Here is a 25,016-nt window from a genome sequence, read left to right on the forward strand (position 1 = left end):
CAAAAAGTTGATGAATTTGTACTCAATGTACAGGGTTCCCATGCTGCTTGAAAGTACTTGAAATTATATTTTATTAACAAAGAGCATGTTCAAATGATCTACCCTATCAGTACGATCAGAGGCTTATTTATATAGCTGAATCGTCTTGGTTCCTCAACAGTCTTTTCTGCTTCCCTCCCACTCCTCACTCTCGACTAGCTCTTTTACTCTATCTAATTATTTATAAGTGTGTACTCTTGAATTTCAGACACATGGATTCAAGGACTGGAAAGTGTGTGAAAACAAACATAGGGGCTTGAAAGTGCTTGAATTAAACCTAAACTAAATTTTGTGAGTAGCATGGTGCTATTACAGAAAATGGCCTTTATACACAGCCAACGCCAGAAGGAACAGCACTTCTGTTTGGGGAGAGAGTGGGAGTGGGAAAAACCTGAAAAAAAGCGTTGTGAGCGCATGGATCGTGATCATGCGCAGCAGCTCTGCATCATAAACGCATGAAGATATTAAACTAGCTTAACATCAGGGAAATTCAGTGACACTTGGCACAGTATTGAGCTACATAAAATCGTTGAATCAAATTTCCAACAAATAATGCCTAATAAATTAGTGTTTATAAGCGAAGGAGTGTTTATAAAATAGCAAGTTTACCAAGGTAACCGGAGTAACTGCTATATTTCTGCTGTTCCACAAGTGGAAAAGTAGCATTTCAGAGATTGAATTTGCATTTTCATTCATTGGGTCAGAAGATATAGACTCATATTTTTACACAGCTTACACACAGTGTTGTAAATGTTAACTAGTGGATTGATAAGAAGCTAATGTGCTTTCAAAAAATGTGGAATAATAAGGTATTTCGAATATAATATTTATATGGTATTGTATTTTAACTTTATATGTATAATCATTTATAATTTTGTCTCACCCCTTTTCTTATAAAATGGGTTGAAATGTGAGGTATATATTTATAAATATTTGTTTTTCGTCAAACCTTGTATTATTTGAACTGAAAAGTTGTTTAAGTCCTTGTTTTTATAGTCATGTTTTTATGGTTTAGGATGTTGCATAAACTCTGATCTCCCCCAATTAATTTTATTTGTGCATGTCTTAAAGGTCTTAAAAGACTTAAAATTGATTTTAAAAAAAACCCTGCATATATCATGTACACTATTTTGAATATTTTTTAAATATCTAACAATTACCTTGTCCATTTCAATTTCATTTAATTGACAAACTCGCTCGCTCGCTCTCTCACTCGTACACTCTACCAGAGCTCTCTCCTCAATGTATTTTAAAGTCATATGCCCCTTAAGTTTGATCTTAGTTGTCAGTATATGCCTTAACTAACTGCAGTACTGATAGACACCGTTACAGTAGGTCTTTGATAGTGTCCAGATTGGCAGTAACAAACCCACCTTTATTGTGTTTGATAGAAAGTAAAAGGTGCTTTTAAAAAGAGCTTGAAAGTCCTTGAATCTGGTGTTCATATGAAAGAGTGGGAACCCTGAATGTATTAAATTATGTTTTTAGGTAAAACCCACTTAAGTATTGAAAAGCTGTTTATTGCTTTTATAAGCATCCTAAAATGCTTTTATAAAATGACTAGAATGATAAAGACTCAGATGTTCAATAAATATTAAGTGACGGACAATTTAATTCAGTAATATAGTTAATTAGTCAAAATGTAGGCTGTGTATGATTGATAAACAATTTGGGTCATCATTAATATACACCACTGTTCAAAAGGTTGGGGTCAAATAGATTTTTAAAATGTTTTTTTTTAAAATTATCTTATGTTCAACAAAACTGCTTTTATTTGATCAAGATTACAGTAAAAACTGTAATATTGTTAAATATTATTACAATTTAAAATGATTATTTTCTGGTTTAATATATTTTAAAAAAGTAATTTATTCCTGTGATTTAAAGGTGAATTTTTAGCATCATTACTCCAGTCTTCAGTGTCACATAAGGATCATGAAATCATTCTAAAATGCTGATATGGTGCTTAAGAAACATTAATTATCATCATATCTGATACCAATATTTTTGTGGAAACCATGATATATTTGTTTTCAGGATACTTTGCTAAATATAAAGCATTTATTTGAAACGGAAAGATTTTAGAACATGTAGAAATGTCTTCACTATCACTGTTTTGATCAATTTAATGCCTCTTTGCTGAATAAAATTGATTTCTTTAAAAACATTTATAAAAAATCTTACTGACCCCAAACTTATGAATGTTAGTGTAGAATCCTTCAAATGCATCCCATCTAGTCAGAACTATCCCTAACCCTATTTTGATGTATATTTCTTCTTTTCCAGTCTCAGCTTATAAAAATCCAGACCGAGCGCACCGTAACACACACCTCTGACAGCACCCTGGAACTGCGCATCACTGAGCTCCTGAACAAACTGGAGAAACATGAAATCGTCATCAAACACCAGGAGGAGGTACGTCAACATACGCCCTCATACAGACATAAAATGCTCTGTCAGCATTGACAACAGCATCTGTTGTTTTTAAACAAGCACACAATGCGTTTGTCATCAGATCTGCCATGTGATGCGACATTTTCCCAATATTTCCTTGAGCTGAAATTTGACATCTTGGAAACCTGCTGGAAAAACATAAAGCTCAATGAGTTGAGGCAGTCCTTATTTTTGACCTTTTATGCATTTATTATTAGATAGGACAGTGTAGATGAGACCGGATCGAGTCGGGACTCGAACTCAGGTCGCCTGAGGCACATCACTGTCGGATTTGTCGGAGCTCTGTCCACAAGGCTATTGCTCTGACAGCTATTGCTGTCTATTATTTTCTGGTTTAATATATTTTAAAATGTAATTTATTCCTGTGATTAATTTATTCCTGTGAGGACAGCTGTCTGTCCTCAAGGCTATTGCTCCTCTTTGAACCATTTCATTTTCTTCATGCTATGTAAATATGCAGTCTGTCATTCTAGAAATGCCTCAGGAGCAATTTTAAGTTAAACCTGACTTAAAAGGGATCTATTATGCAAAAATTAAAATTTTCTCTCCAAACGAGTGGTTCCAGGTTTTACCCGTACCATTACATAAGAGTCAAGTCAAGTTAAAATTTATTTATATAGCACAATTTATACCGGCAAGCTGACCAATGTGCTTTACATAACAGTATAAAAATACACAACAGAAAAAACAAACCAGGTTCTTGCTGGAAGAGGTGCGCTGAGTACCTAGAAAAGCGCTAGTACATGAATATCAGATGATGTCACCAACGTCTCCTCACTGACGTCACTCAATTCTAAAACTTGTCTTCCGCCATCTTGAGTACCTGATTCGGCAAGATCGATACGTCAGTCGCAAAGGAAGTAGAGCTTATTCCAGCCCGTTCTCATCCTTTGGCGTCATACATGTGGGACGCTTTGGACATTTCGTTGAAATCTTACGCACATGGCATCCTTTAGCATCAATATGAGACGCAGAACCCAAGGCGTCATACAGGTGACGCTCGTCTAAATCCAAGGCACATGGCATCCTTTAGCGTGAATATGAGACGCAGATCCCAAGGCGTCATAACCGTACCCTACCCCAGACCTAAACCTACCCATAACAGTGCGTGTTATATTGACGCTAAAGGATGCCATGTGCGTAAGATTTCGACGAAATGTCATATGGCGTCACCTATATGACGCCAAAGGATGAGAATGCGTCTCATTCTCTGGCCGAGCCCGAACTTGCGGGCCGATATTTCCCGTCACTATCCTCGGGCCGGGCCCTTGATCTAGAGATGTGCACTCCCAATGCAAAAGAGTGCGGCGCGGGACTAGATTTGATGGCGAGTGCGAGCGGCAATGCACTCTCTGTGTGTGTGCGCGTTGCAGGGAGAATAAAACGATTCGCGGGACTCCCGCAAACTAGAAATATCTATGAATAAAACATATAAAAACTAATACATTTTTGCAGAAAAGCAACAAGAACTAAAACAAAATAGAAACGATTTACAGGCCAGAGTTTCCTTTTAAAACACGTTTGCAGCGTTGAGCAATGTAGCCAAAAACAGACATACGTGTTGATTTCTTCAATGCAAAGGCCAATCAGAAGCATTTAAGATAGACTCTCCTCACTGCTCAAAACCTCTATAATCAAAAACGGACTTTTTGTTCAAATCCTGACAAATCCTATAATTGTAACAGACAAAGTCTATATATTATGAAAGATTCATTGTGCAGTCAGCTTAATTGATATTAAAAGAGATGTGAGATCGCGATTAACTGATGTCAGCTTTTTAGGAATTATTAAGGGAGCGCACTTTGCGCGCATTCAGTCAAAATCCTTCAATCATATCATGCCCAACCATGCACGCAGCTGCTTGCTTTTATGTTATAACAGTGGTTTGTGTGTGCAAAACTGCCCCTAAACGGACAAACGCGTTTCGTTACTATGTTGCTCTTTTTCCAAGGAGGCAAGCTTAGTACCGCGAATAAAACACTGACACAATGATGAACAAGTAACAATAATATTCGCAATAACATATTTTTACTGAATAATTAAGTAAACATAATTTCTTAATTTATCCTTGTAAAGAAACCTCATTAATGAACTGGCTCCTCTCTGCTGTCTCAGAGGATGACACATTTTCCTGTTTGCCACCGTAACTTTTGTTGGTTGCAATTCGTATCCTCACCACTAGATGCCGCTAAAAATCACACACTGCACCTTTAATTCAGTCATTCATTCTCAACGCAATTTTTTTGTTAGATGTGTTTGTTGGAAAAATAGATATTTACTAAAATGAATTATATCAGTATTGACATGTTCAATGAAAACAACATCTATTTCTAACAAATCACTGAATGAGGACATGGTTCTCATTGTAAGGAGCAGCAATTGATAGTTGGCATTCTTTCGTTTCTTCCGTCTCTGTGTTACCTCGGCTTCATTACCCTTGAGGAATGTGAATTCATCGTACAATACTGGAGTACTTCATTCTGACCTTTGACTTTTCACTCTCAGGAGATCAAGCGACTCAGACAGCAGAGGACCGACAACTCCAGCTCCAGCAGTGCGACGAAGACTATCGTTACAAAGAGGTGTGTGTGTGTGTGTGTGTGTGTGTGTGTGTGTGTGTGTGTGTGTGTGTGTGTGTGTGTGTGTGTGTGTGTGTGTTTATTGCTTATGAATAGTTTGAAAACTATGTGAAAACTAAAGTGCCATTCAGTCCTAATGGTTATTGTGAACTCTTTCTTATCATGGAACAGATATGCAACCCAGTATCCTTTACTGGGTCTGCTGAGTGACGATTACAAGTACACACCACCTATTAAAGAGGACAGGACCATCATCATCGAGAGGACAGGGGAGGTCACCACACGACTAACCTAGATTGTAAGACTTGAAACTGTTTGGAATGGGAGGCTTTTTTCCAGGTGTTTTGTAGAAATGACTATGGTCACCTAAAAGGGGTCATGTAAATTATAAATGTTCATAAATGTTCTATGATATTTTGAAGGGAAAAAAGGCTTTTAGAAAAGGAGGTGTACACAAATGCATTTACACAAATGCTCATGTAAAGCTAATTTCTGAATTTATTGGATAATTTGTTACATTTAATATTACAAACATACACTATGATTAAAAAGTATGGGGCCGGTAAGTTATTTTTATTTTTTATACTTTATTCAGCAAAGATGCATTATATTGATCAAAAATGACAGTAAAGACATTTATAATGTTGTAAAAGATTTCGATTTCAAATAAATGTGGTTCTTTTGAACTTTCTATTTATTAAAATGTGGGGAAAAAAAACATCCATACTTTTCACACTTCATTAAGCAGCACTACCATTTTCAACTAATAATAATACAAAGAAATGTTCCTTGAGTCAAATCATCATATTAGAATGATTTCTGAAGGATAATGTGAGACTGAAGCCGGGAGTACTGTAATGATGCTGAAAAAAAAAAAAAAAAAAAAAAAAAAAAAATATATATATATATATATATATATATATATATATGCAGCATATCCTTCAAGTCCTGTAGGTTTCGAGGTAGAGACGCTGTTGATCAAACTTTTTGGTCCAGCACATTAAGATGCTCAAAACTGATTGTTTGTTTAACATCTAATCTTACCAGACAATATCCGGCCTTGTTAGAAGATGATCAATGATATTCACTTCACCTGTGACTGGTCATAATGTGTTGTTTTGTCAGTCTGTTGTGTGTGTGTGTGTGTGTTTGTGTGTGTGTGTGTATATATATATATATATATATATATATATATATAATATTAAATTGTAATCATATTCCACAAAATTAATTGTATTTTTTTTTTTTCAGTCTTGGTGAACATAAGACATCTTTCAAAAAACATAAAATTGTACCGACCTCAAACTTTTGAACAATATTAGGGTATACTCATCATGTACTGTGACCAGAGTTTTCTGGGTACATGTATATTTTCATGCAAAAAAAAGAAAGTGGTAAGACGACATTGTTTTCTTTAGTTGTCCAGAGCATTTATCTCAAGCATGTGTTTGTCTGGGAACCGTACACTGTTCATTAGTTAATAATAGATCGCTCCCTGGCGTAGAGGGCCAATGCTAAATTCTACTGCTGGCATAAGTGAATGATGTCATTGAACTCACTTTTTGCCAGTGACCTCATTATTTTATACACAATAACCGATGAAAAACAAAATGATGCAATAAAACAGAATGCATATTTAATCACTTTTCTGCTTAGACAAAGGATTGCCGGTAAGCACCACAAATACCACAAAAAAAAGGCTGTTCTTGCACAAGTTATAATTTTTAAGATAAAACGTTAACTGCATCATTTGCTCTATGTTGCAGCATTTCAGCTCTATATACAGCCCAGTGAATGTTTACGTCGACACCAGCAGTGCCAGAACATCTTTACAGAATGTGTTCGGTTGACAAATCTTGTGGTCGTATCATATTTTCAGAATGGATTAACCAATTTTTCAAAGTCTCATCGCTGGGCGTACTTTCTGGGAAGGAAGCCAGCGTGTCTGTATCCATTGAGCTTTCTACAAAGATTTGTGTTACTCCAAAGAATGTCAGAGTGACATTTTATCACTCAGAATACTATCAAAACTCCTACAATACGAAACGAATCCTGAAATCTGAAAAACTGCCTAGCATTCTCAAGCTGTAATGAACGCTGACGAGGAAATACCCAGAATTAGATGAGATGGTTATCGGGTGGTTAGTGAATAAAAAATGTGTTTCCCACTAAAATACAGCATGAACAAGTAGCCAAACTGTCTAGTGAATTTGTCCATGTGTTTTGTTATTACCAATTCTTAAAGAACTGTCTCTTTCTGACAGGAATGGAATGGAAGAAGAAGATTCCCGGTCTGAATCTCATTCCCTCTCTCTCTCCCTCTTCCCAGTGGCTCCTATTGGTGGCGGTGGCGCTGGTTTTTAGGGTTTAGGCTTTGGATTTGTATAATTCTGTATGAAGTATGAACCAACCACAGCATTTAATGACACAAAATCTTCCAGAAGCATCTTGTTTATTACGATATAGCGTGACTACTGATAGTTATTTTTATATTTGTGTCATCTCTTCATATGATGCACCACAACACTACTGTAAGGATGTACATATTTGGAGAGAAACGACTTGCAAGTATCATATACCTTGGCTGGAATTAAAGTTAAGCATGGTCAGTAATGTAAAAGGTGATTGCTGGTTTTCTTATTCATTTTGGGTACATTAATTATGCTAATTGTATTATTATTTTTTCTTATGTCATGTCACAGAGTTGATGCTTTATATAGAAAATGATGCTTATAGGTAATAGTGGTCAACCGATACATGTTTTTCAATGACAGACATCTGGAGAGCAGGATGACCCACTAAATACAAAATGTTTGGGCTCAGTAGCATTTTCTAATGTTTTTGCAAATGCAGAGCACATTTGATTAAAAATGCATTAAAACAAATATTGGGAAATATTACATTTTTAAATGACTGTTTTCTATTTTAATATATTTTAAAAATGTAATTTATTGTGGTGTTAAAGCTGAATTTTCAGCATCATTACTCCAGTCTTCAGTGTCTTATGATCCTTCAGAAATCACTCTAATATGATGATGCTCAAGAAACATTTCTTATTATTAATGTTGAAAACAGTTGTGCTGCTTAATATTGTTGTGGAAACCGCAATACATTTTTCCTGTCTGTCTGGCTATTTTCAGGATACTTTGGTAAAAACAGTCAATATTTTATTTGAACAATTTTTTTTTTTTAACTGTAAAAGTTTTCTCTCTTTTGATCAATTTAATGCATCCTTGCTGAATAAAAGTCTTACTGACCCCAAACTTTTGAATGGTAGTTTATATAGCATAGAAAACGTACACGAGAAGCACAAGAATGTAAAAATAAATAAATTAAATAAAGTACAAATAAAAAATAAGAAAAATATTTTTTGAAAAATCACATCATCTGTTTACAAAGCTGTCGTACTGGCACAAGGGGGCGCAAACACAGTTATCAGCCGACGGCAGATCGTTTAACATATATATATATACACACACACACACACATATATATATATATATATAAACTCACTAGGACCCTCCTAGCGATTGTTAAAAAACAAAGTGTAATATCTGGCTGATACATCGGTAGACCACTAATATGTAATGTAAGCTGGTGAGGGGGTTACTGCTTTAAAGTGGTTGATAGCATGGGATAACTGATTAGTGTAAGCTAATTTCTCAAAGCTATATACTGTATGTCATTTTTTTTTTGTATCTGTCAAATGGTTAATTAGCGTATGTAAACATTGGTTGTTTTTAAATAAAGTTAATAAACATTAAAACCTCCATAAATATTTCTGTTTTGTATAGTCTGAAACGGTTAGAACGGTAATTGTTTAAGTGTTTAAGTCTATATAGTCTCTGTTTTTGGCATGGTATAGAATCTATTTCTACAGAATCTGCCTGTGTTTTTTACACATTTAAAATTCTTCATAAGACTGAAACTTGAAGGGACAATATTATTTTTGAGTGTGGACTTTACTTTGAGGTTTACTTTCATTACAGTGCAAATTTGGAAAGCAAGACAAGTCCAAGTGGTTTCTGATGTCATCAAGCGGTAGATTGTAGCATTAGGTTACTTGGATATCTTTTTTAAAATATATGATGTAACTACAGAAAGTCTCCTCTTGAAATGTAAAGAACTTTGATGTGTGATATCCTGACTAAATACATATTTTTATCTTTTGAAATGTGTTGGTGTTTGATAAATGGTTTCAACATTTTTCCTGTCTGCATCAGTTTTTTTTTCAGTGTAACTGATATATAAGCTACTATTATCTATTACTGCTATTATTACTATTGTATCGCATAAAACTCTTTTTTAAACTGTATTTAAGCTTTTTTTTTTCTTGGAAAAAAAACATATTCTTATCTTAAAATACTTTGAATGTAATTCTACACCCCTCATTTAGTATGCTCGGTTCTATGAATATGCAAATTGGCCCCGCCTCCACTCACTCACACCAGCTCAGAGATCCACTTGTTGAGGATCACAGGTCGACCTGATTGGTTACAAGGTAGTTTGTGACGTCAGAAATACCAGCGATTTCAAACGAGTTTTTGAGACTGTCTTTGGTTCACTGCAGTTTTAAGGGGTGTTTTTTTTTTGCGTGATCATATCAGTGAACACCCCAGACCACTTGATGAGTTCCACGTCTTTGTAAACTAAAGTTTAATGCGATTATATGAATGATTGTTCCATTGCCCCTATGAAACCATTGTATGGGGGCGAACTTACCTTTTAAAGAGAAAATACTCAGCAATGGTGTTGACATGAATTTGCACATGGTTTCTCTTAAAGCATATTAAAAACACTACAGACATATAGACAACATTTAAAGCTTGATTTTCACCACAGGGGGACTTTCATATTTTGAATTAGATTTTCTTTTTCTATTTTCTGACTCGATTCCTCATGACACCACAATCAGCACAGGTGGCGGCTTCACTTTTCTACAATTGAAGAGTGGTTTGTCGTCCATCTTTTTTTTACAGTCTATATGGTTGCTAAGCGTCTAGCTGTAACATTCTAACATCGTTTCACAGGGTAGGCTACAAATTTGGCTCCGAAATGCGGTTAACATAACCCCGGGTAAAAAACGGTAGGCTACTAACCCCACTTCTAAATTACAAGTGTGAAACGTTCCTTTACCCAGGGATAAAAGCTATCTTTAGACCGACGATAACCTGGGGTTAAGCGCAGTGTGAAAAGCCCTTTTGGCTTGTTAATGCAGGGACTAGGCCTACTGTTTCCGGATCCAAGCCTCCATTCGTTTCAATTGAGAATATAATCTCTACAGCCATTTATTTATGAGCACTATTTATTCATATCACACTTTTAAGCTTACGATTTTAAAACGTTTCAGAGTACAATAACAGTCTCCTCCTGGCGTCTCGGACACTGAATATTTTAAAGATTTATAAAAGACAAATCACTCTCTGGCCAACTGATATTTCGCTATGGAGATTTTTCTAAATGAAAATGTGAAATGTTGCCTTGGCAACTAGCTGAAATAAAATAGGTTTAAGCTTTTCCAACGAAAATGTTTTTGTGTGTGTTTGTTTTAGGTAACCATAAAAAATAACCCTGTATGAATTGCTTAAAAATAAAGTCGAGAAATCACTAGTCTATTCACCAGAGGGCGCCAAAACAACAACTTTTGACATCCCCTCCATCTATGAGGTCATTATATCTGAAAGGGATTGAACAACATTTTGGTTTTCATATCTTTGATACAAATATTAAATTAATGTATTTCCCTCTTAAATGCCACCTATGATAATCCTAAAGTAATTTCAGAATGCAAACAATGGTTTGTATGCTTGCAATTTTGGCGATGTACATAATGTATAAAAAAATGTAATTTGTTAAATGTAATATCACCAGTAGACTATATAATATCACACAAAAATTGTGAGCAAGTGCTTTGAAAGATTGTTTGCACAATACTGCAACATTTACAAAGATGAGATGCAGAATTATACAAACCCTGTCCAAAATGTCACCAATCAGCAAGACCCTAAAGCCCACTGTTCAATGTCCAGCCCAATGCCTGGTGTCCCACAGCACCTACAAAGACTTTAAGAACAGACATCACCCCAGACTAATGCCATTTCCCCCTTCACTGGTTTCCTTGCTCTCTTTCTCTCTCCGGATGATCACACGGCCCTGCTGTGCTGTACAGTGCAGTGGGAGAGCAGGGGCAGTAATGCAAACGCATTGATTATGGCTGATAATTCAGCTTTGATGTGGATAATGCAGCCCAACTCTTCCTGCACTGGCCGTTCACTCCCAGCCCCTGGGGCCACAGAGGATATTGGGTTTACAGACATTGTTCAGTCTCTCTCTCTCTCTCTCTCTCTCTCTCTCTCTCTCTCTCTCTCTCTCTCTCTCTCTCTCTCTCTCTCTCTCTCTCTCTCTCTCTCTATACAGTATATCACTCAGTCCATTTCTCGTGCATATTTTTATATGCGATTTGGACTTTGGCGAATTACAGTATTTTATTAAATAGATTTGCATTAATTTATAATACTGAATCTTATTAATTATTAATCTGATCATCAAGAGGAAATATTGAGTTTTTTCTGTCGTATAAAACAGGTATAAAAATAAAGTAATAAAGGTGTATTAAAGTATTGAGGTATTAAAAATGTAAAAATGCTGAAAGTTTTCTGTGATGGGTAGGTTTAGATGTAGGGTAGTGTAGTGGGATAGAAAAAACATTACGTCTATGGAATGTCCCCATTTAGATTTAGCTAGGTAAACGTGTGTGTGTGTGTGTGTGTGTGTGTGTGTGTGTGTGTATTATCCATTTCGAGTCAGAGTGTTTTGCACATACATGATTCGCTGATTTTATATATTGTATGTTGTAGGAGTGGTATTTTAGAGTCTTTAGTTTAATTGATAAATTTATTGAAGCTTGAGAGCATAAATAATTGAATTATCATAGCTCTTTAATGTTTAACAATGTTTTAATGGTTTCTTTTGCAACAAAGGATGTTTCTATGTTGAATGCTGTGAGGTGATCTTGTTTTATGTTATGTAACAGATTAATCCACGAGGCATTGAGACAGGTGTAAAACACCTCAAAAAACAGAAAACAACCTCAAGGAAAGGAGTTTAATGCAATAAATGTTGTATTGAAAATTGTATCAGTGATCGTTAATTTGCCATCAATTTTTGTGTAAAATGTATTTTACAAATTAATGTTCTAGTAGAACTTAATTATTTGGTACTGCTGCAGGTTTTAAAGTTTCAAAACACCACTTTAGTTGGCCGAACTTATTGGATGTAGTTTAGAAAAATTAACTTTAGTTGGCCGAACTTAGATTCAAAGTTTACTTAACAAATGTTCTTTAATCTTCTTTAAGCGCAAAGGAGCAACTGTGTCTAAAGTGCTGAAAAAGAGAGAGTTAAAAGTTTTTGTCGCAATATCGAGTTCTTCTAAGCTATCTGGGATGCTGAGATAATGAAACTGATCAGGAGGATTATTAATAAAGCAATCTTTAGTGGCGGACGGAAGTTATAGGTCTAACATATTTGTAATACAGAGTCGGCTTTGCAGCCTTGGCTAAATTAAGTTTACTCAAGACTAGATAGTGATCTGAGATGTCATCGCTCTGCTGCAGAATTTCAACGGCATCAACATTGATTCCATGTGATAATATTAGATCTACAGTATGAGCACGACAATGAGTAGGTCCTGACACGTGTTGTCTAACTCCAATAGAGTTAAGAATGTCTTTAAACGCCAATCCCAATGCATCTTTTTCGTTATCTACTTGTATAGTAAAATCACCAACAATTAGGACTTTATCTGCAGCCAGTACTAACTCTGATAGAAAGTCAGCAAATTCTTTGATAAAGTCTGTATGGTGCCCTGGTGGCCTGTATACAGTAGCTAGCACAAATCTTAAACATGATTTATCATTTGCCCTATATGTTGTTACATTAAGCACCAACACTTAAAAATAATTATATTTGAAACTAGACTTCTTAGTAATTTTGAAAATATTACTATAAATTACAGCAACACCTCCCCCTTTGCCTTTCAGATGAGGTTCATGTTTATAACAGTAATCTTGCGGGGTGGACTCATTTAAAGTAATGTAATCGTTTGGTTTTAGCCAGGTTTCTATCATACACAGCACATCTAGGTTATAGTCTGTAATCACGTCATTAACAATAAGTGCTTTTGAAGTGCGGGATCGAATACTCAGCAACCCGAGTTTTATCATTTGTTCATTTGTATTAAATCTGTTTTTTATTTGTTGAACATCAAATACATTTTTAAGTTTGGAAGTTTTTTGTATTTCCTAATTCGGGGAACAGACACAGTCTCTATATGATGATATCTAGGTGAAAGAGCCTCTATGTGATGGGATTTATCTGACCTTGGTGACGTGAGACAGCTAGCAGACTGTCGGTTTAGCCAGTTTGTCTGCTTCCTGACCTGAGACCCAGATTGTCATGTTTGAGCTCTAAGACTATGTGCCATATTACCTCAGGAGGGATGAATACCATTTCTTTTCAACATGTCAGGTCTGCCCCAAAAGCTTTTCCAATTGTCTATGAATTCTATGGAGTGATGACAATCTGCTAACTATCTCATCACTCCTGCGAACAGGAAGGGGGCCAGAGCAAATTACAGTGCCTGACATCGTACTTGCGAGTTCACACGCCTCTTTAACATTAATTTTAGTGATCTCCGACTGGCGAAGTCGAACCTCATTAGTGCCGACGTGAATAATAATCTTAGAGAATTTACGATTAGCATTAGCCAGCACTTTTAAACTAAATAAATAAATAAATAAAGAGCGCACGGATGGCACGATAACAGGCTAGCGAATTAGTAGCTTGTTGTGCTAGCAACGATTTAGATTGAAGCTGCAGTAACTGCAGATGTACAGCAGATGTTCTACTGCTTCATTGTCCAGGAAGAACATCGTGATTTCCTAAGATTTTTGTGGTTTAAAGACAACAACCCAAACAAACACATCACTGAGAACCGCATGAAAGTTCACGTTTTTGGCAACTCTCCTTCCCCTGCAGTAGCCATCTACGGCCTGAGAAGAGCAGCCTTGCATGGAGGAAAGGAACAGGACAGTGAAGCTAAACAGTTCGTCATGAGAAATTTTTATGTTGATGATGGGCTTTCCTCATTTCCCACCAAACGAAAAGGCTATCGCCTTACTGAAAAACACAAAAGAGATGTTAGCAGAGTCAAGCATCAAGCTACATAAAATAGCCTCTAACAGCCGTGCTGTGATGGATGCCTTTCCCCCTGAGGAGCGGGCCAAAAACCTGGTGGATCTAGAGCTAACTGCTGACCCCTTGCCACTGCAGCGCAGTTTGGGACTCACCTGGAACTTGCAGTGAGACACGTTCACCTTCTGTGTATCAAGAGAGAAGAAACAATTTACTAGAAGGGGGATTCTTGTCTACAGTTAATGGACTTTACGACCCCCTGGGTCTCGTAGCCCATGTCACAATCAGAGGAAAGGCCTTAGTCAGGGAACTGTCTGCCGAACAAGCTGAATGGGACACTCCTCTGCCAGTGCCAAAAGAGGAACAGTGGAGAATGTGGACGGACTCACTCTGTGAGCTTGAGCAGCTTCAGATCGAAAGACCATATGTGCCTGTTTCCTTGTGCTCCAAAAAAAAAAAATTGAACTCTGTGTCTTCTCCGACGCCTCCACTATGGCCATATCAGCAGTTGCCTATCTCAAAGCAACAGATAAAAAAGGACACAATCACATTGGATTCCTCATGGGCAAGCAAAAGCTGGCTCCCCATCCCCCGCACACTGTTCCACGGCTCGAGCTTTGTGCTGCTGTCTTGGCTTTTGAAATGGCAGACTTAATTACAGAAGAACTTGACATAGACACCCACAAAATCACATTCTACACAGACAGCCGGATTGTACTGGGCTACATCAATAACACAAGCAGAAGATTCTATGTATATGTCGCCAACAGAGTTACTCGCATCAGAAAGTCTACAAGCCCGGAACAATGGCACTTTGTCACCACAGAACACAACCCTGCAGACCATGGGACTCACTCAGTGCCGGCTGGCATGTTGAAAGACACCAACTGGTTCAAAGGTCCATTCTTCTTAGCCAAAGACACCTCACAGCCAGAGGAGTTTGAGCTCATCGACCCTGAAGCAGACTCAGACGTACGCCCACAGGTCCAAGTTTTCATAATCAAGGCCGTCGAAGGCGAGCTGGGATCAAACCGATTTGAACGCTTCTCCAGCTGCAAGTCACTCATTCGAGCCGTTACCAAGCTCATAGACAAGGCCAAGTCCTGTGCAAAGGGCCCAATCAGCAATACGGATGAGCCGACACAAGCAAAACTAATAGTCATCAGAAACGCTCAACATGATGCGTTTGTGGAGGAGATAAAATGCCTTTCCAGAGGCGAAGTTGTTCCAAAGTCAAGCCCTCTGAGGAAACTGAATCCAATTGTGGACAAGGACGGCCTGCTGAGAGTTGGAGGACGCATTTCTTTGGCTGACATACCCTGGGAAGAGAAACACCCAATCATTGTTCTCAGAAAGCACCATGTAGCAACCTTATTGGTGAGGCATTACCACGTAAAGGTCGCTCTTCAGGGAAGACATATGATAGAGGGTGCTATTCGCTCTCCTGGACTGTGGCTGATTGGAGGCAGGAGACTGGTGTCAAGCATCATACATAGATGTGTAATAAGCTGAGAGGAAGAATGGAAGACCAAAAAAAAGTCAAGCCTACCTGCTGAACGACTCGACCCAGGTCCTCCATTCACAAATGTACTTGTTAATGTTTTCAGCCCATGGACCATAAGCTCAAGACGAACTTGCGGTGGCATTGTAGAGAACAAACGCTGGGCAGTCATCTTTACTTGCATGGTAACAAGAGCTGTGCATATCAAAGTGCTCGAGTCTCTGTCCTCCTCAAGCTTCGTTAATGCACTAAGGAGATTCACAGCTGTCCGTGGTCCTGTCCGTCTGTTTCGTTCTGACCAGGGAACAAACTTCATAGGGGCATGCAAGGAGCTTCAGATCAAATCTGATGACCATGAACTGAATACTTACCTTCACGATCAAAGAGCCACCTGGACCTTTAATCCTCCCCACTCCTCCCATATGGGTGGAGTGTGGGAACGTATGATAGGTATTGCCCGTAGAATACTGGATGCACTGCTGTTACAGACAAGCACTGGCCACCTGTCTCATGAAGTTCTGGTCACGCTCATGTCTGAAGTCATGGCCATTATGAACGCTAGACCCCTTGTTCCGGTGTCATCCGACCCAGACATGCCCACAGTGCTCACACCTGCCATGCTGCTAACACAGAAAGTCGACCCAGTGCTCCCACCAGCGGGTGATTATGACATTAAAGACCTATACAGCAAACTGTGGAAGCAAGTACAAGCATTGGCCGACTCGTTCTGGAAACGCTGGCGCCAAGAAGACCTGGTGTCACTACAACCAAGGAGAAAGTGGCACGTGGACAAGCCAAACCTGAGTGAAGGAGATGTTGTGTTGCTCAAGGATGCACAGGTCAAGCGGAACGAATGGCCTGTCGGAGTGGTGGTGAACGCCATTCCTAGCAAAGACTCTAAAGTTCGCAAAGTGGACGTGAGGGTGGGCAGACAGGGTACTCAGCGGGTGTATTCTAGACCTGTCTCAGAAGTTGTTCTACTTGTTAAAAGGGAATAGTGTTATAATACATTATAACAAGCGGGGAGTCTTATGTTCTGTTGTTTATCTGGGGAAAGAGAGACCTATTGTGGTGACTCCTGACATAGCATAATGTTTACTTTGTACTAGTATTCTTGCTTCAGTTTTACGGCTCTCGGTGAAGTAATCAATCTAATTTTTTCTCTCTGGATTTAATTTGGCCTAAATACAAGTTCGCCTGTAAGTACGAAGTCATACAATTATCCTGAATCTAGCACTAAGAATATTAGTAATGAAATCCTTTGTTAATGAAGTTTGGGGTTGTTCTAAATGTGTATTTTGATCACATATGCTAAACGTTAGCTTCGTAATGTAATTTCCCATAGAAGTTAGCATTAAGCTAGCGCATTTGTTTTTATTAGTTTTAACAGACTTTATTTCAATATTGTTCTTGAACAACTTATGTATCAGAACGAAATACTGAAATATATTGTTCTTTGCAGTTTTACAGTGCTTCCTGAGTAAAGTTTGGAAAGGATATACAAGCTTCATTCTTTGTCTTTGGGAAACTGTTAGCTATCTGCCGAGTTGATGTAACAGAGTAGGCCGCGTCATACAATCGCAGAAGCGGGGGCAGAATAATGGGACTGCATGATACAAGTCATGGGGATGGAAATATTTAGTACTTGCTACAAATGATGTGCAAATTTCAAAAGCAAAGTTTTTTGTTCCCCTGTAAAACCACCCATTCAGACCAGTATTACGATGAAAAGGAACACTGTGATCTCCATCATGGTGTTGGTGCAGATGGCTCTACAGAACGGACACTGAACCCAGCAGCACTGGCAGAAGTGATTGAGAAGCTAATTTGGCCTGAACTTGAGATCCAGGTTTACTGGAAATGTCTTTGTGAATCTACTGCTGATGTCAATCATTATTGCAGGAAGTTCATGTCTTATTACATCTTCTAGGAGGTTGAAATCATCAACATTATCATATTTCACTCCACTAAGCTCTTTTTCAGAGAAGATCAGCACAACTGAGAGCTGTTGTGTGAAACTCTTCAACCACAAACCTACATCTCTGTTTACTTGAACATGTTCAGTAGATTCATGTGCTGCTTTCACGATCTTCTGCTGCAGGAGTTTAATGTTCTCCTTCATCTTGGGTAAAATATTGGCACTGAACTTATTAGTGATCGACTGACTTCATCTCTGATAAAACTCTTGAAGTGATCTCTGGGATTCTGGATGTAGTTCATGTATTTGTTAAAATCCTCTTTGTCAGCCAGTGTCTTCAGGATGTGTTTCTCCAGATCATTTCTCATTTCATCTGCCAAATCTCTGGCAGTCTTCTTGTAGATACTCTGCTCAATGGGCTCTTTAAGTTTCTGACAGATGATCTCTCCAAAAATGGCATCTGATGTTGCTCCATGATAGTATTTCTGGAAAATACTATAGTACTCTCCTCTCTTCTTCTCAACATATATTACAGGATCATTGGCTTCTCTGAACAGTCTGTGTTGGTCAGTGATTGTCTTGTTTGTTCTTTCACAGATGGAAAGAAGAATTGATGTTTGAACTCGTATTTCTCTGATTTTTCTTCATGTTCTGTTACGTTTGCTTTGATGTAATCTGTGAGTAGTTTAATGCAGCTTTTGTTGTAGCCGATCTTTGCAATGTTAAATGAATTAATCAGTTTGTCTGTCTGCTGGTCAACATCTCTGACAAATTATCTTATTTGAGCTTCATCTTCTGGAGAAAGAATTTGATCCAAATTTAATCTAAATAAATCTTTTAGAGCCTCTTTAATCTTTCCTATTTTTGACTTTCTTAAAATAACGTAATACTTTCTCAGAATAACTCGGCATGGATAAAATATCCTTGTTCTCTTTTTTCTGGTCTAGAAGGAAATGTTCCTCATTGATGTCACTGAGTGTCTCTATCATATCTCTCATTATATCAGCGTCTTTGATTGGAGGAGTGTCACTGATGATCTTGTTCACACTCTCTTCCCAAAACGAATCAAACTTTTTCTTCAGTGTTTCTTCGTCGTTTGCTTTGTCTTTGAGATTTAAGGCAAGTTCTTTGCTCTTTTCATAGAGAGCGTTTTCATGTTGTGTCTACTGAGCATCAATCTTTTTCTTCAGGTCACGCTGCTGAAGAATATCACTTAATTTCCTCTTTGTTTCTCTTAAAATATTTTCCTGAAGCTCTTTGATTTTGATTTCAAATGATGTTTTCCACTGAATCGGTGTATCTTTGTTCTTGTCTTTCTCAAAGAATTCAGACATTGATTTTTTCACTTTTTCACTTGTCTCTTTCAGTTCTCTTTGAAGATCAGTTTCCTCAACCTCATGAATTGCTTCATTTTCTATTTTGTTGTGTAATTTGTTCTCAGTTTCTATCATGGCACTGTGAAGACTCCAGGACCACTTGCTGTATTCAGTCACCAGTTTCCTGTAGGCTGAAATCTCCAGTGAATTTCTGAAGCTGAAGATGAATCGTTCATTCAGTAAAGCATCACAGAGATCTGAAATACAAACTTTCAATTCATTCAGCGTTATTCCATCTGATTTTAAAGCATGAGATATAATATATTCCTTTAGTACTTGAATATTCTCACAGTAGTTTGGGTTTGGTGGTGCCATAGGTGGGCTGCCCTCCCAGAACTGAGCTAAATACTTTACATCATTCTGAACATTAAATCTAATGACATCATTGAAACTTTCTGCATCACACTCTTCCTCTTTAGCAGCGAGTTCTATTATCTCATCCAGTGTTACATGCAGTCATCTCCTTCCCTCCATATTTTTCTGCCCAGCTGTGATGTCTGAAATGTTCTGATGCACAAACATACACCTGGGAGACAGATTTACCTTCTTCATCCTCATGAAGGCCTGAACAACAATCTGAAGAATGTCTCGCATCTCAGATGGGTTTTCTCAGAAGATGTTGATCTAAGTCAAATTTGCAAGAGCAACAACAAATGTGGCCAATTCATTGTCATGATCTCTTGTTGATCTTCCAGACAGTTCTAGAGCACAAAGACCCTCAGAATCAACGACCAGAATATAGTCAAAGTTCATCTGTGGTTTCATCTCGTCTGACACTCTGACCAGCTGCATGAAAGCTCCTCTGGTGCAACTGCCAGCACTGACGGCAAACTGGAGCCCAAACATGGCGTTCAGCATGATGGATTTCCCAGAGCTCTGAATCCCTAAAACTGACAGCACAAAGACTCTCTGGTCTCCCAGTTTCTGGATGAGTTGATCTAGAACTGCAGAGATCCAGATCACAGGAACATGAGCAGCATTTCCATCCATCAGCTCCAGTGGAAATCCAGAGATCATTGTATCTCTGCTGCAAGACTCGGGATAGAAGAGAAGTCAAACTGCAGATCTTTCTTGTTCTTATTCACAGATGAACATGATTCATAGATCTGACCGATTCTCCCTCATGATGTGCTCCAAACCAAAGGCTGCAGCTTGAAGTTCCTCAGATATTTTCTCAAGTTCAGTTTGATCAGTTGTCAGTTTTTCAGTTTCATCACTATTTACTTTCAGTTTTACAACTGTTGACCATATTTTATTATATTTATGATGTAGAGCAGAAAGTTCATCCAGGAGGTGTCCAATCCATTTTAGGAAAAAATATGTTTGATTTAATTTCTTTAACAAAAACGTAATAAACTCACTGAGGACCAGTTCATGTTGCTTTTCAAGTATTTCCATAATCTTTGTGCATTTTCTACTTATTTCCATTTCTATATCATCTCCTCGAGGTCGATGTAGCTCTTTGTTAATCTGACACCAATCATGACACAGTTTCCCCTGATGAGGCAGAAATTATTCTTTAATTTCTGTCAGTTTTTTCTTCTCTAGTAAACTCATCATTTGCTGTGCTGCTTCTCTTCCTCTCCTGCAGTCATCATCATCTTCCTCATCTACTCTGATGTCTGAGTGTTTGGACAAATCTTCAAGTCTAAAAGTGGAAAATGATTCTGAGAGACAATAATTTATAGCTCTTCTAAGTTCTTTAGATACATCTGACTGATTTCTGTCTTTCAGACCAATTTTGTATTTTCCTTTCTGCATCTCATTTGAAGCAGATTCATCATCAGTAAGAAGACAATTGAGCGGCTTTCTGTCCTTTTACAGTTTTTGGATTACTGTTGCACTTCTGTCATTCCTGTCCAGTCGTGGTAGAAGAAAAACATTGAATGAGGCCATTTCAGTGGGGATCTGCAGCTGTTTCTCATGGTCTCCCGCATCAATGTGTAGATTATAGAACGCAACACATTTTATAAAATAAAGGGAATTTACCTGTGTTTTTTCCATCAGGACAGAACCAGGCGATCTCCACCACTCCATCCATCAGGACTCTGGTTTTTCTTCTGCCTGGGCAGTTCCTGTGGAAGAATGTGTTGTGTTTTTAATTGATCAGACCGTTCATCAGCTGAGACTTGGATGAAGACACAGAGCCAAACCTGAAGAAAAACACCATTGGAGTGTCATCCCTTGAAGATAGGCTGGGTTTGACTAAAGATTTCATTGTTGGTGTCTCTCTTCTTCCAGCTTTTGTTGATTTATCTAAACGTCCAGAGATGAAACTTAGTCTGTTGTGTGTCTGGATCAGGAACAAGCAGAGGCAGAGTGTACAGACACTGGGACAATTTAGTCACCATCACTTGTTTCAGGAAATGATCAGCACAATGAAACACGGCCATCTGAACATCCATCGGATGAATTCGATCAGACTGGCTGCTTCCTTTGTTAGATAAAGGATCATGTTTGAGAACATCATTAAAAATACCACACTCGGCTTCAAATGAGTCTTTGTCTCTTTGTTGAGAGTCATCTTGTTTATTTGTCTCATTAACATTGAGATATCTTGCTCTGTAGTTCATCATCAGTAGTTTTAGAAGGAAAGTCTGAATCAGCTCTTCTTCAGCACAAGACTCATGGGATTGTAAGGAACGTGCAGTTATCTGTAGAACATCAGAAGGTATCAGCTTATTGATGTTATTGACTTCCAGATGAAGTCTGGGGAATAGATTTATTCATTTTTTCAGTTGTAGGTATTGATCTGGACTAACTCCTGCTGTTCAACACTCCTTGTTTGTCCCTGTTGAAGATATACACATTTAGTTATTTACTTACAAAGTAAAAATTACCACCCTATACCCTCATTCACCATTCCCTACACTAGTTTACTGATATAGTCCACTTGACAGAGTGAATCTAGACACTGATGAACAAATGCTCCACAATAACTCCACAAACAGCATTACCAGCTTCACTTATTACTAACCAGACTGACTTTATTTCTGTCAGACGTCTACAAAGGTTTTATTGAGAATTAACAGGGGTTTAACTCTGTTTCATTTTTAGTCACCATAACAGTGATTAGTGTTTCCATTAGTTGAGCTCTTAACTTTTATTGTATATTTTGTCTTTTTTTTGGCTGCTGTGACAGTGTGTTTGTCAAACATATTTGCAACAGCAAAGGAAACTAAAGTGAAATGAGATCAGGTGATGATAGTTACCACACAAATAGAAACAGCGCCGGGATCCGCCCACAAAGTTACTTGCGCTTTGCGCTTTGACACTTGCGTTTCAGATCGTTAAAATAGGGCCCACTGTCATAGTAGCCATAAAAGTTAAAATATATACTAAAAGTTAAGAGACAAACTAATGGAAACACTAATCACTGTTATGGTGATTTCAAATGAAACGCATAGGGCCCTGTTTTAACGATCTGAAACGCAAGTTTCAAAGCGCAAAGCGCAAGTAACTTTGTGGGCGGATCCCGGCGCTGTTTCTATTTTCCCGGCGGGATAAATGCCTCTTGCGCCTGGCGCAAATCTAAAAGGGTTTTGATCTGAAGTAGCTTCATTATTCATAGGTGTGGTTTGGGCGTAACGGGAAACAAACCAATAAGAGCTTTATATCACATTCCCTTTAAGAGCATGATGAACGAGGTGCGCTTGTTCCATGGCGCAATACTATTATAACGGCGCATTTACCAGGCGCGCTTCAGAATCGGTTCACAGCCGAGGAGATCGATGTTCTCGTCAGGGCCGTAAAAGAAAGAGAAGTGACATTGGGGAATGGACAAACCCACCCAAATTAGCTTCGGTTAAACATGCATATAATAATTTGGGTAAATGTGTAAGCTTTATGCCTATTTTCCCCATCGTCATGGACACAGCAATGATTTCCCTCGTGTTTTAATATTTTTCCTTATAATAATTTATCATTTGCAAAAAGTTAAATGCATCTGTGTAGATGAGAGAATCATCTACAGTGTATGCGCGTTGTTCACACTCTGTATTATGGCCAAGCATGCGCGCTTAAAATAGCATCTGAATGTACGCGCAACGCGCCATTGACTTTAAACTAGTTATTTTCTGGTCAGTGGCGCAATTGTTTAATAGAACAGCAAAATAGCATGAGGGAAAGTTTGCGCCGGAACACGCCTCCTCTTTGCGCTAAACCGCCCCGGGGAGCGCAAGTGTATTTCTTAGTTAACCGACGTGTGTCTGTGGAGGGAAAAGTCCGCTTTGCGCGGGTGCAAAATAGGAATGATACATGCGTCAGTGTACAAAGTAATTTGCGCCGGGTGCAAGATAGGGCCCATAGAGTTAAAACCCTGTTAATTCTCAATACAACTTTTGTAGACGTCTGACAGAAATAAAGTCAGTCTGGTTAGTAATAAGTGAAGCTGGTAATGCTGTTTGTGGAGTTGTTTATTCCTCTGCTGAGATCTTGACAGATGTAATGTCTTCTTTTCTCTTCCGCTGATTTTATCTAAGGCTGGGGCTGAAATTACTCCATATTTAATATACACAGATTTTTTGGCTACGATAAGGTCCAGTTCTGGTTTATTTCTGTGCTCTTGGCTGACATGTGGCATTGCTATGCAGAGGTGTAAAGTCCAGTTTCAGAAAGTTAAAGTCAACCTCAGTAATTTGTTCCAATCACCTGGATTTGCTTATTCAGACAGGAGATATAACTTGTGAAATCAGCTGACTGAGTTCATGGGTGGAATAAACATATGGCAGGACTTTTACTCTTTGACCACTGGATTACCCACCTCTGACAAGAACTACAACTGACTGAACATGTGGCTGCCATGTGGCATTGCTATGGCCTGCTTGTGGCCCAGATTTTCCAAACAGGAGTGGGCCATCCAAGGTCCGCCATTCCACGCTGCATGTGGGCCAGATTATCATTCCACATGTACAAGATGTGGGCCGGATCTGGGACTTCACAACCCACTAAACACAATGGTGTCCAAAAGACGTCTTTTCAACGTCACAAAAGTCGGACGTTGAAAAGACGTCTTTTGGACATCATTTTGTTTAGTGGGAATGTTGCTAATTCCCACAAAGGTTTCAACATCATATTATTCAATTATTTAATGAAAACAAAAATAAATATAGCTGCAAGCAGCAAGTATCTGGGCCAAGTGCAAAGAAGACGATAAGACATGCCGACATAGCTGGAAGTATCAATAATCATATATATATATATTAGAGCCCGACCGATATATCGGTCGATATGAGACTGTCGCAGATATATATCGGTATCAGCGTATATGCTGCCGATATGAACTCTTTTTTTTACAGAACATACATTTTAAACAAGAGTAAGGTGTAGGTAAATACTTTTTAATTTGAAGCACAATTATACTGTATATAAAAAAAATATATATATATATTTTAAATACTGAGCTGCCAAACTAAAACTTTTTAAGCATTTAAAAATAGAAATAGAAAGTGCTACTGTTTAAATGTGTCTCCCTGAACTGATGGCTGAAGTAGCTCCATGTCTGGGCATTGACCGGGGAGAGTGTTGGGGGAACAAGCCTACTTGTCTTAAAGAAAAAACTCTCTATGGGTCTATTTCTTTTGATCGTTCGTCGTCTGTTTTCTTGCGTTTATTTTGCTGATGCTGATTGCCGTGGCCTCGTTTACACTGCAGGTCTTGATTTGATGCCCAATTCTGATTTGATGCCTATATCCGATCTGTTTGACCGTCCGTTTACACGTTCTTGTGACCCATATCTGATTCATGTGTTTAGCCTAAACTTGACATTAATCTGAAACATTGCGCATGTTTAAAGGGGGTTCTTCCTGCACAGATGGACGAACGCGCAGCGAGAGATATCTCAGGACTGGTGCCAAAAATAGTTTTTGCGTGCATATGATACGCACAGTAAACGTGCCAATTACACACCATAAAGTGCGTATCATATGCACGCCAAAACTATTTTTGCAGTATATGGC

At 38.2% G+C, this 25,016-nt stretch overlaps 1 protein-coding gene and 1 pseudogene across 1 annotated transcript in view; one reads left to right on the forward strand and one right to left on the reverse strand.

Moving 5' to 3' along the window:
- Window positions 1–8,335, forward strand: part of pof1b (POF1B actin binding protein) — a 33,156-nt gene extending 24,821 nt beyond the window's left edge. The window contains exons 10-13 of the mRNA XM_077197019.1: window positions 2,326–2,454; window positions 4,999–5,075; window positions 5,244–5,370; window positions 7,337–8,335. Of these exons, the coding sequence (XP_077053134.1) occupies window positions 2,326–2,454; window positions 4,999–5,075; window positions 5,244–5,367 (330 nt within the window). The 3' untranslated portion in view covers window positions 5,368–5,370; window positions 7,337–8,335. The remainder of the gene's footprint in view (window positions 1–2,325; window positions 2,455–4,998; window positions 5,076–5,243; window positions 5,371–7,336) is intronic.
- A 9,068-nt stretch (window positions 8,336–17,403) lies between these two features.
- LOC143704357 (interferon-induced very large GTPase 1-like) lies at window positions 17,404–21,100 on the reverse strand (annotated as a pseudogene).
- Window positions 21,101–25,016: the final 3,916 nt, after the last annotated feature.

The sequence above is a fragment of the Siphateles boraxobius genome, unplaced genomic scaffold, assembly GCF_051911475.1.
Source record: "Siphateles boraxobius isolate OS27281-9 unplaced genomic scaffold, OSU_SipBor_1 11, whole genome shotgun sequence".
Taxonomy (NCBI): domain Eukaryota; kingdom Metazoa; phylum Chordata; class Actinopteri; order Cypriniformes; family Leuciscidae; genus Siphateles; species Siphateles boraxobius.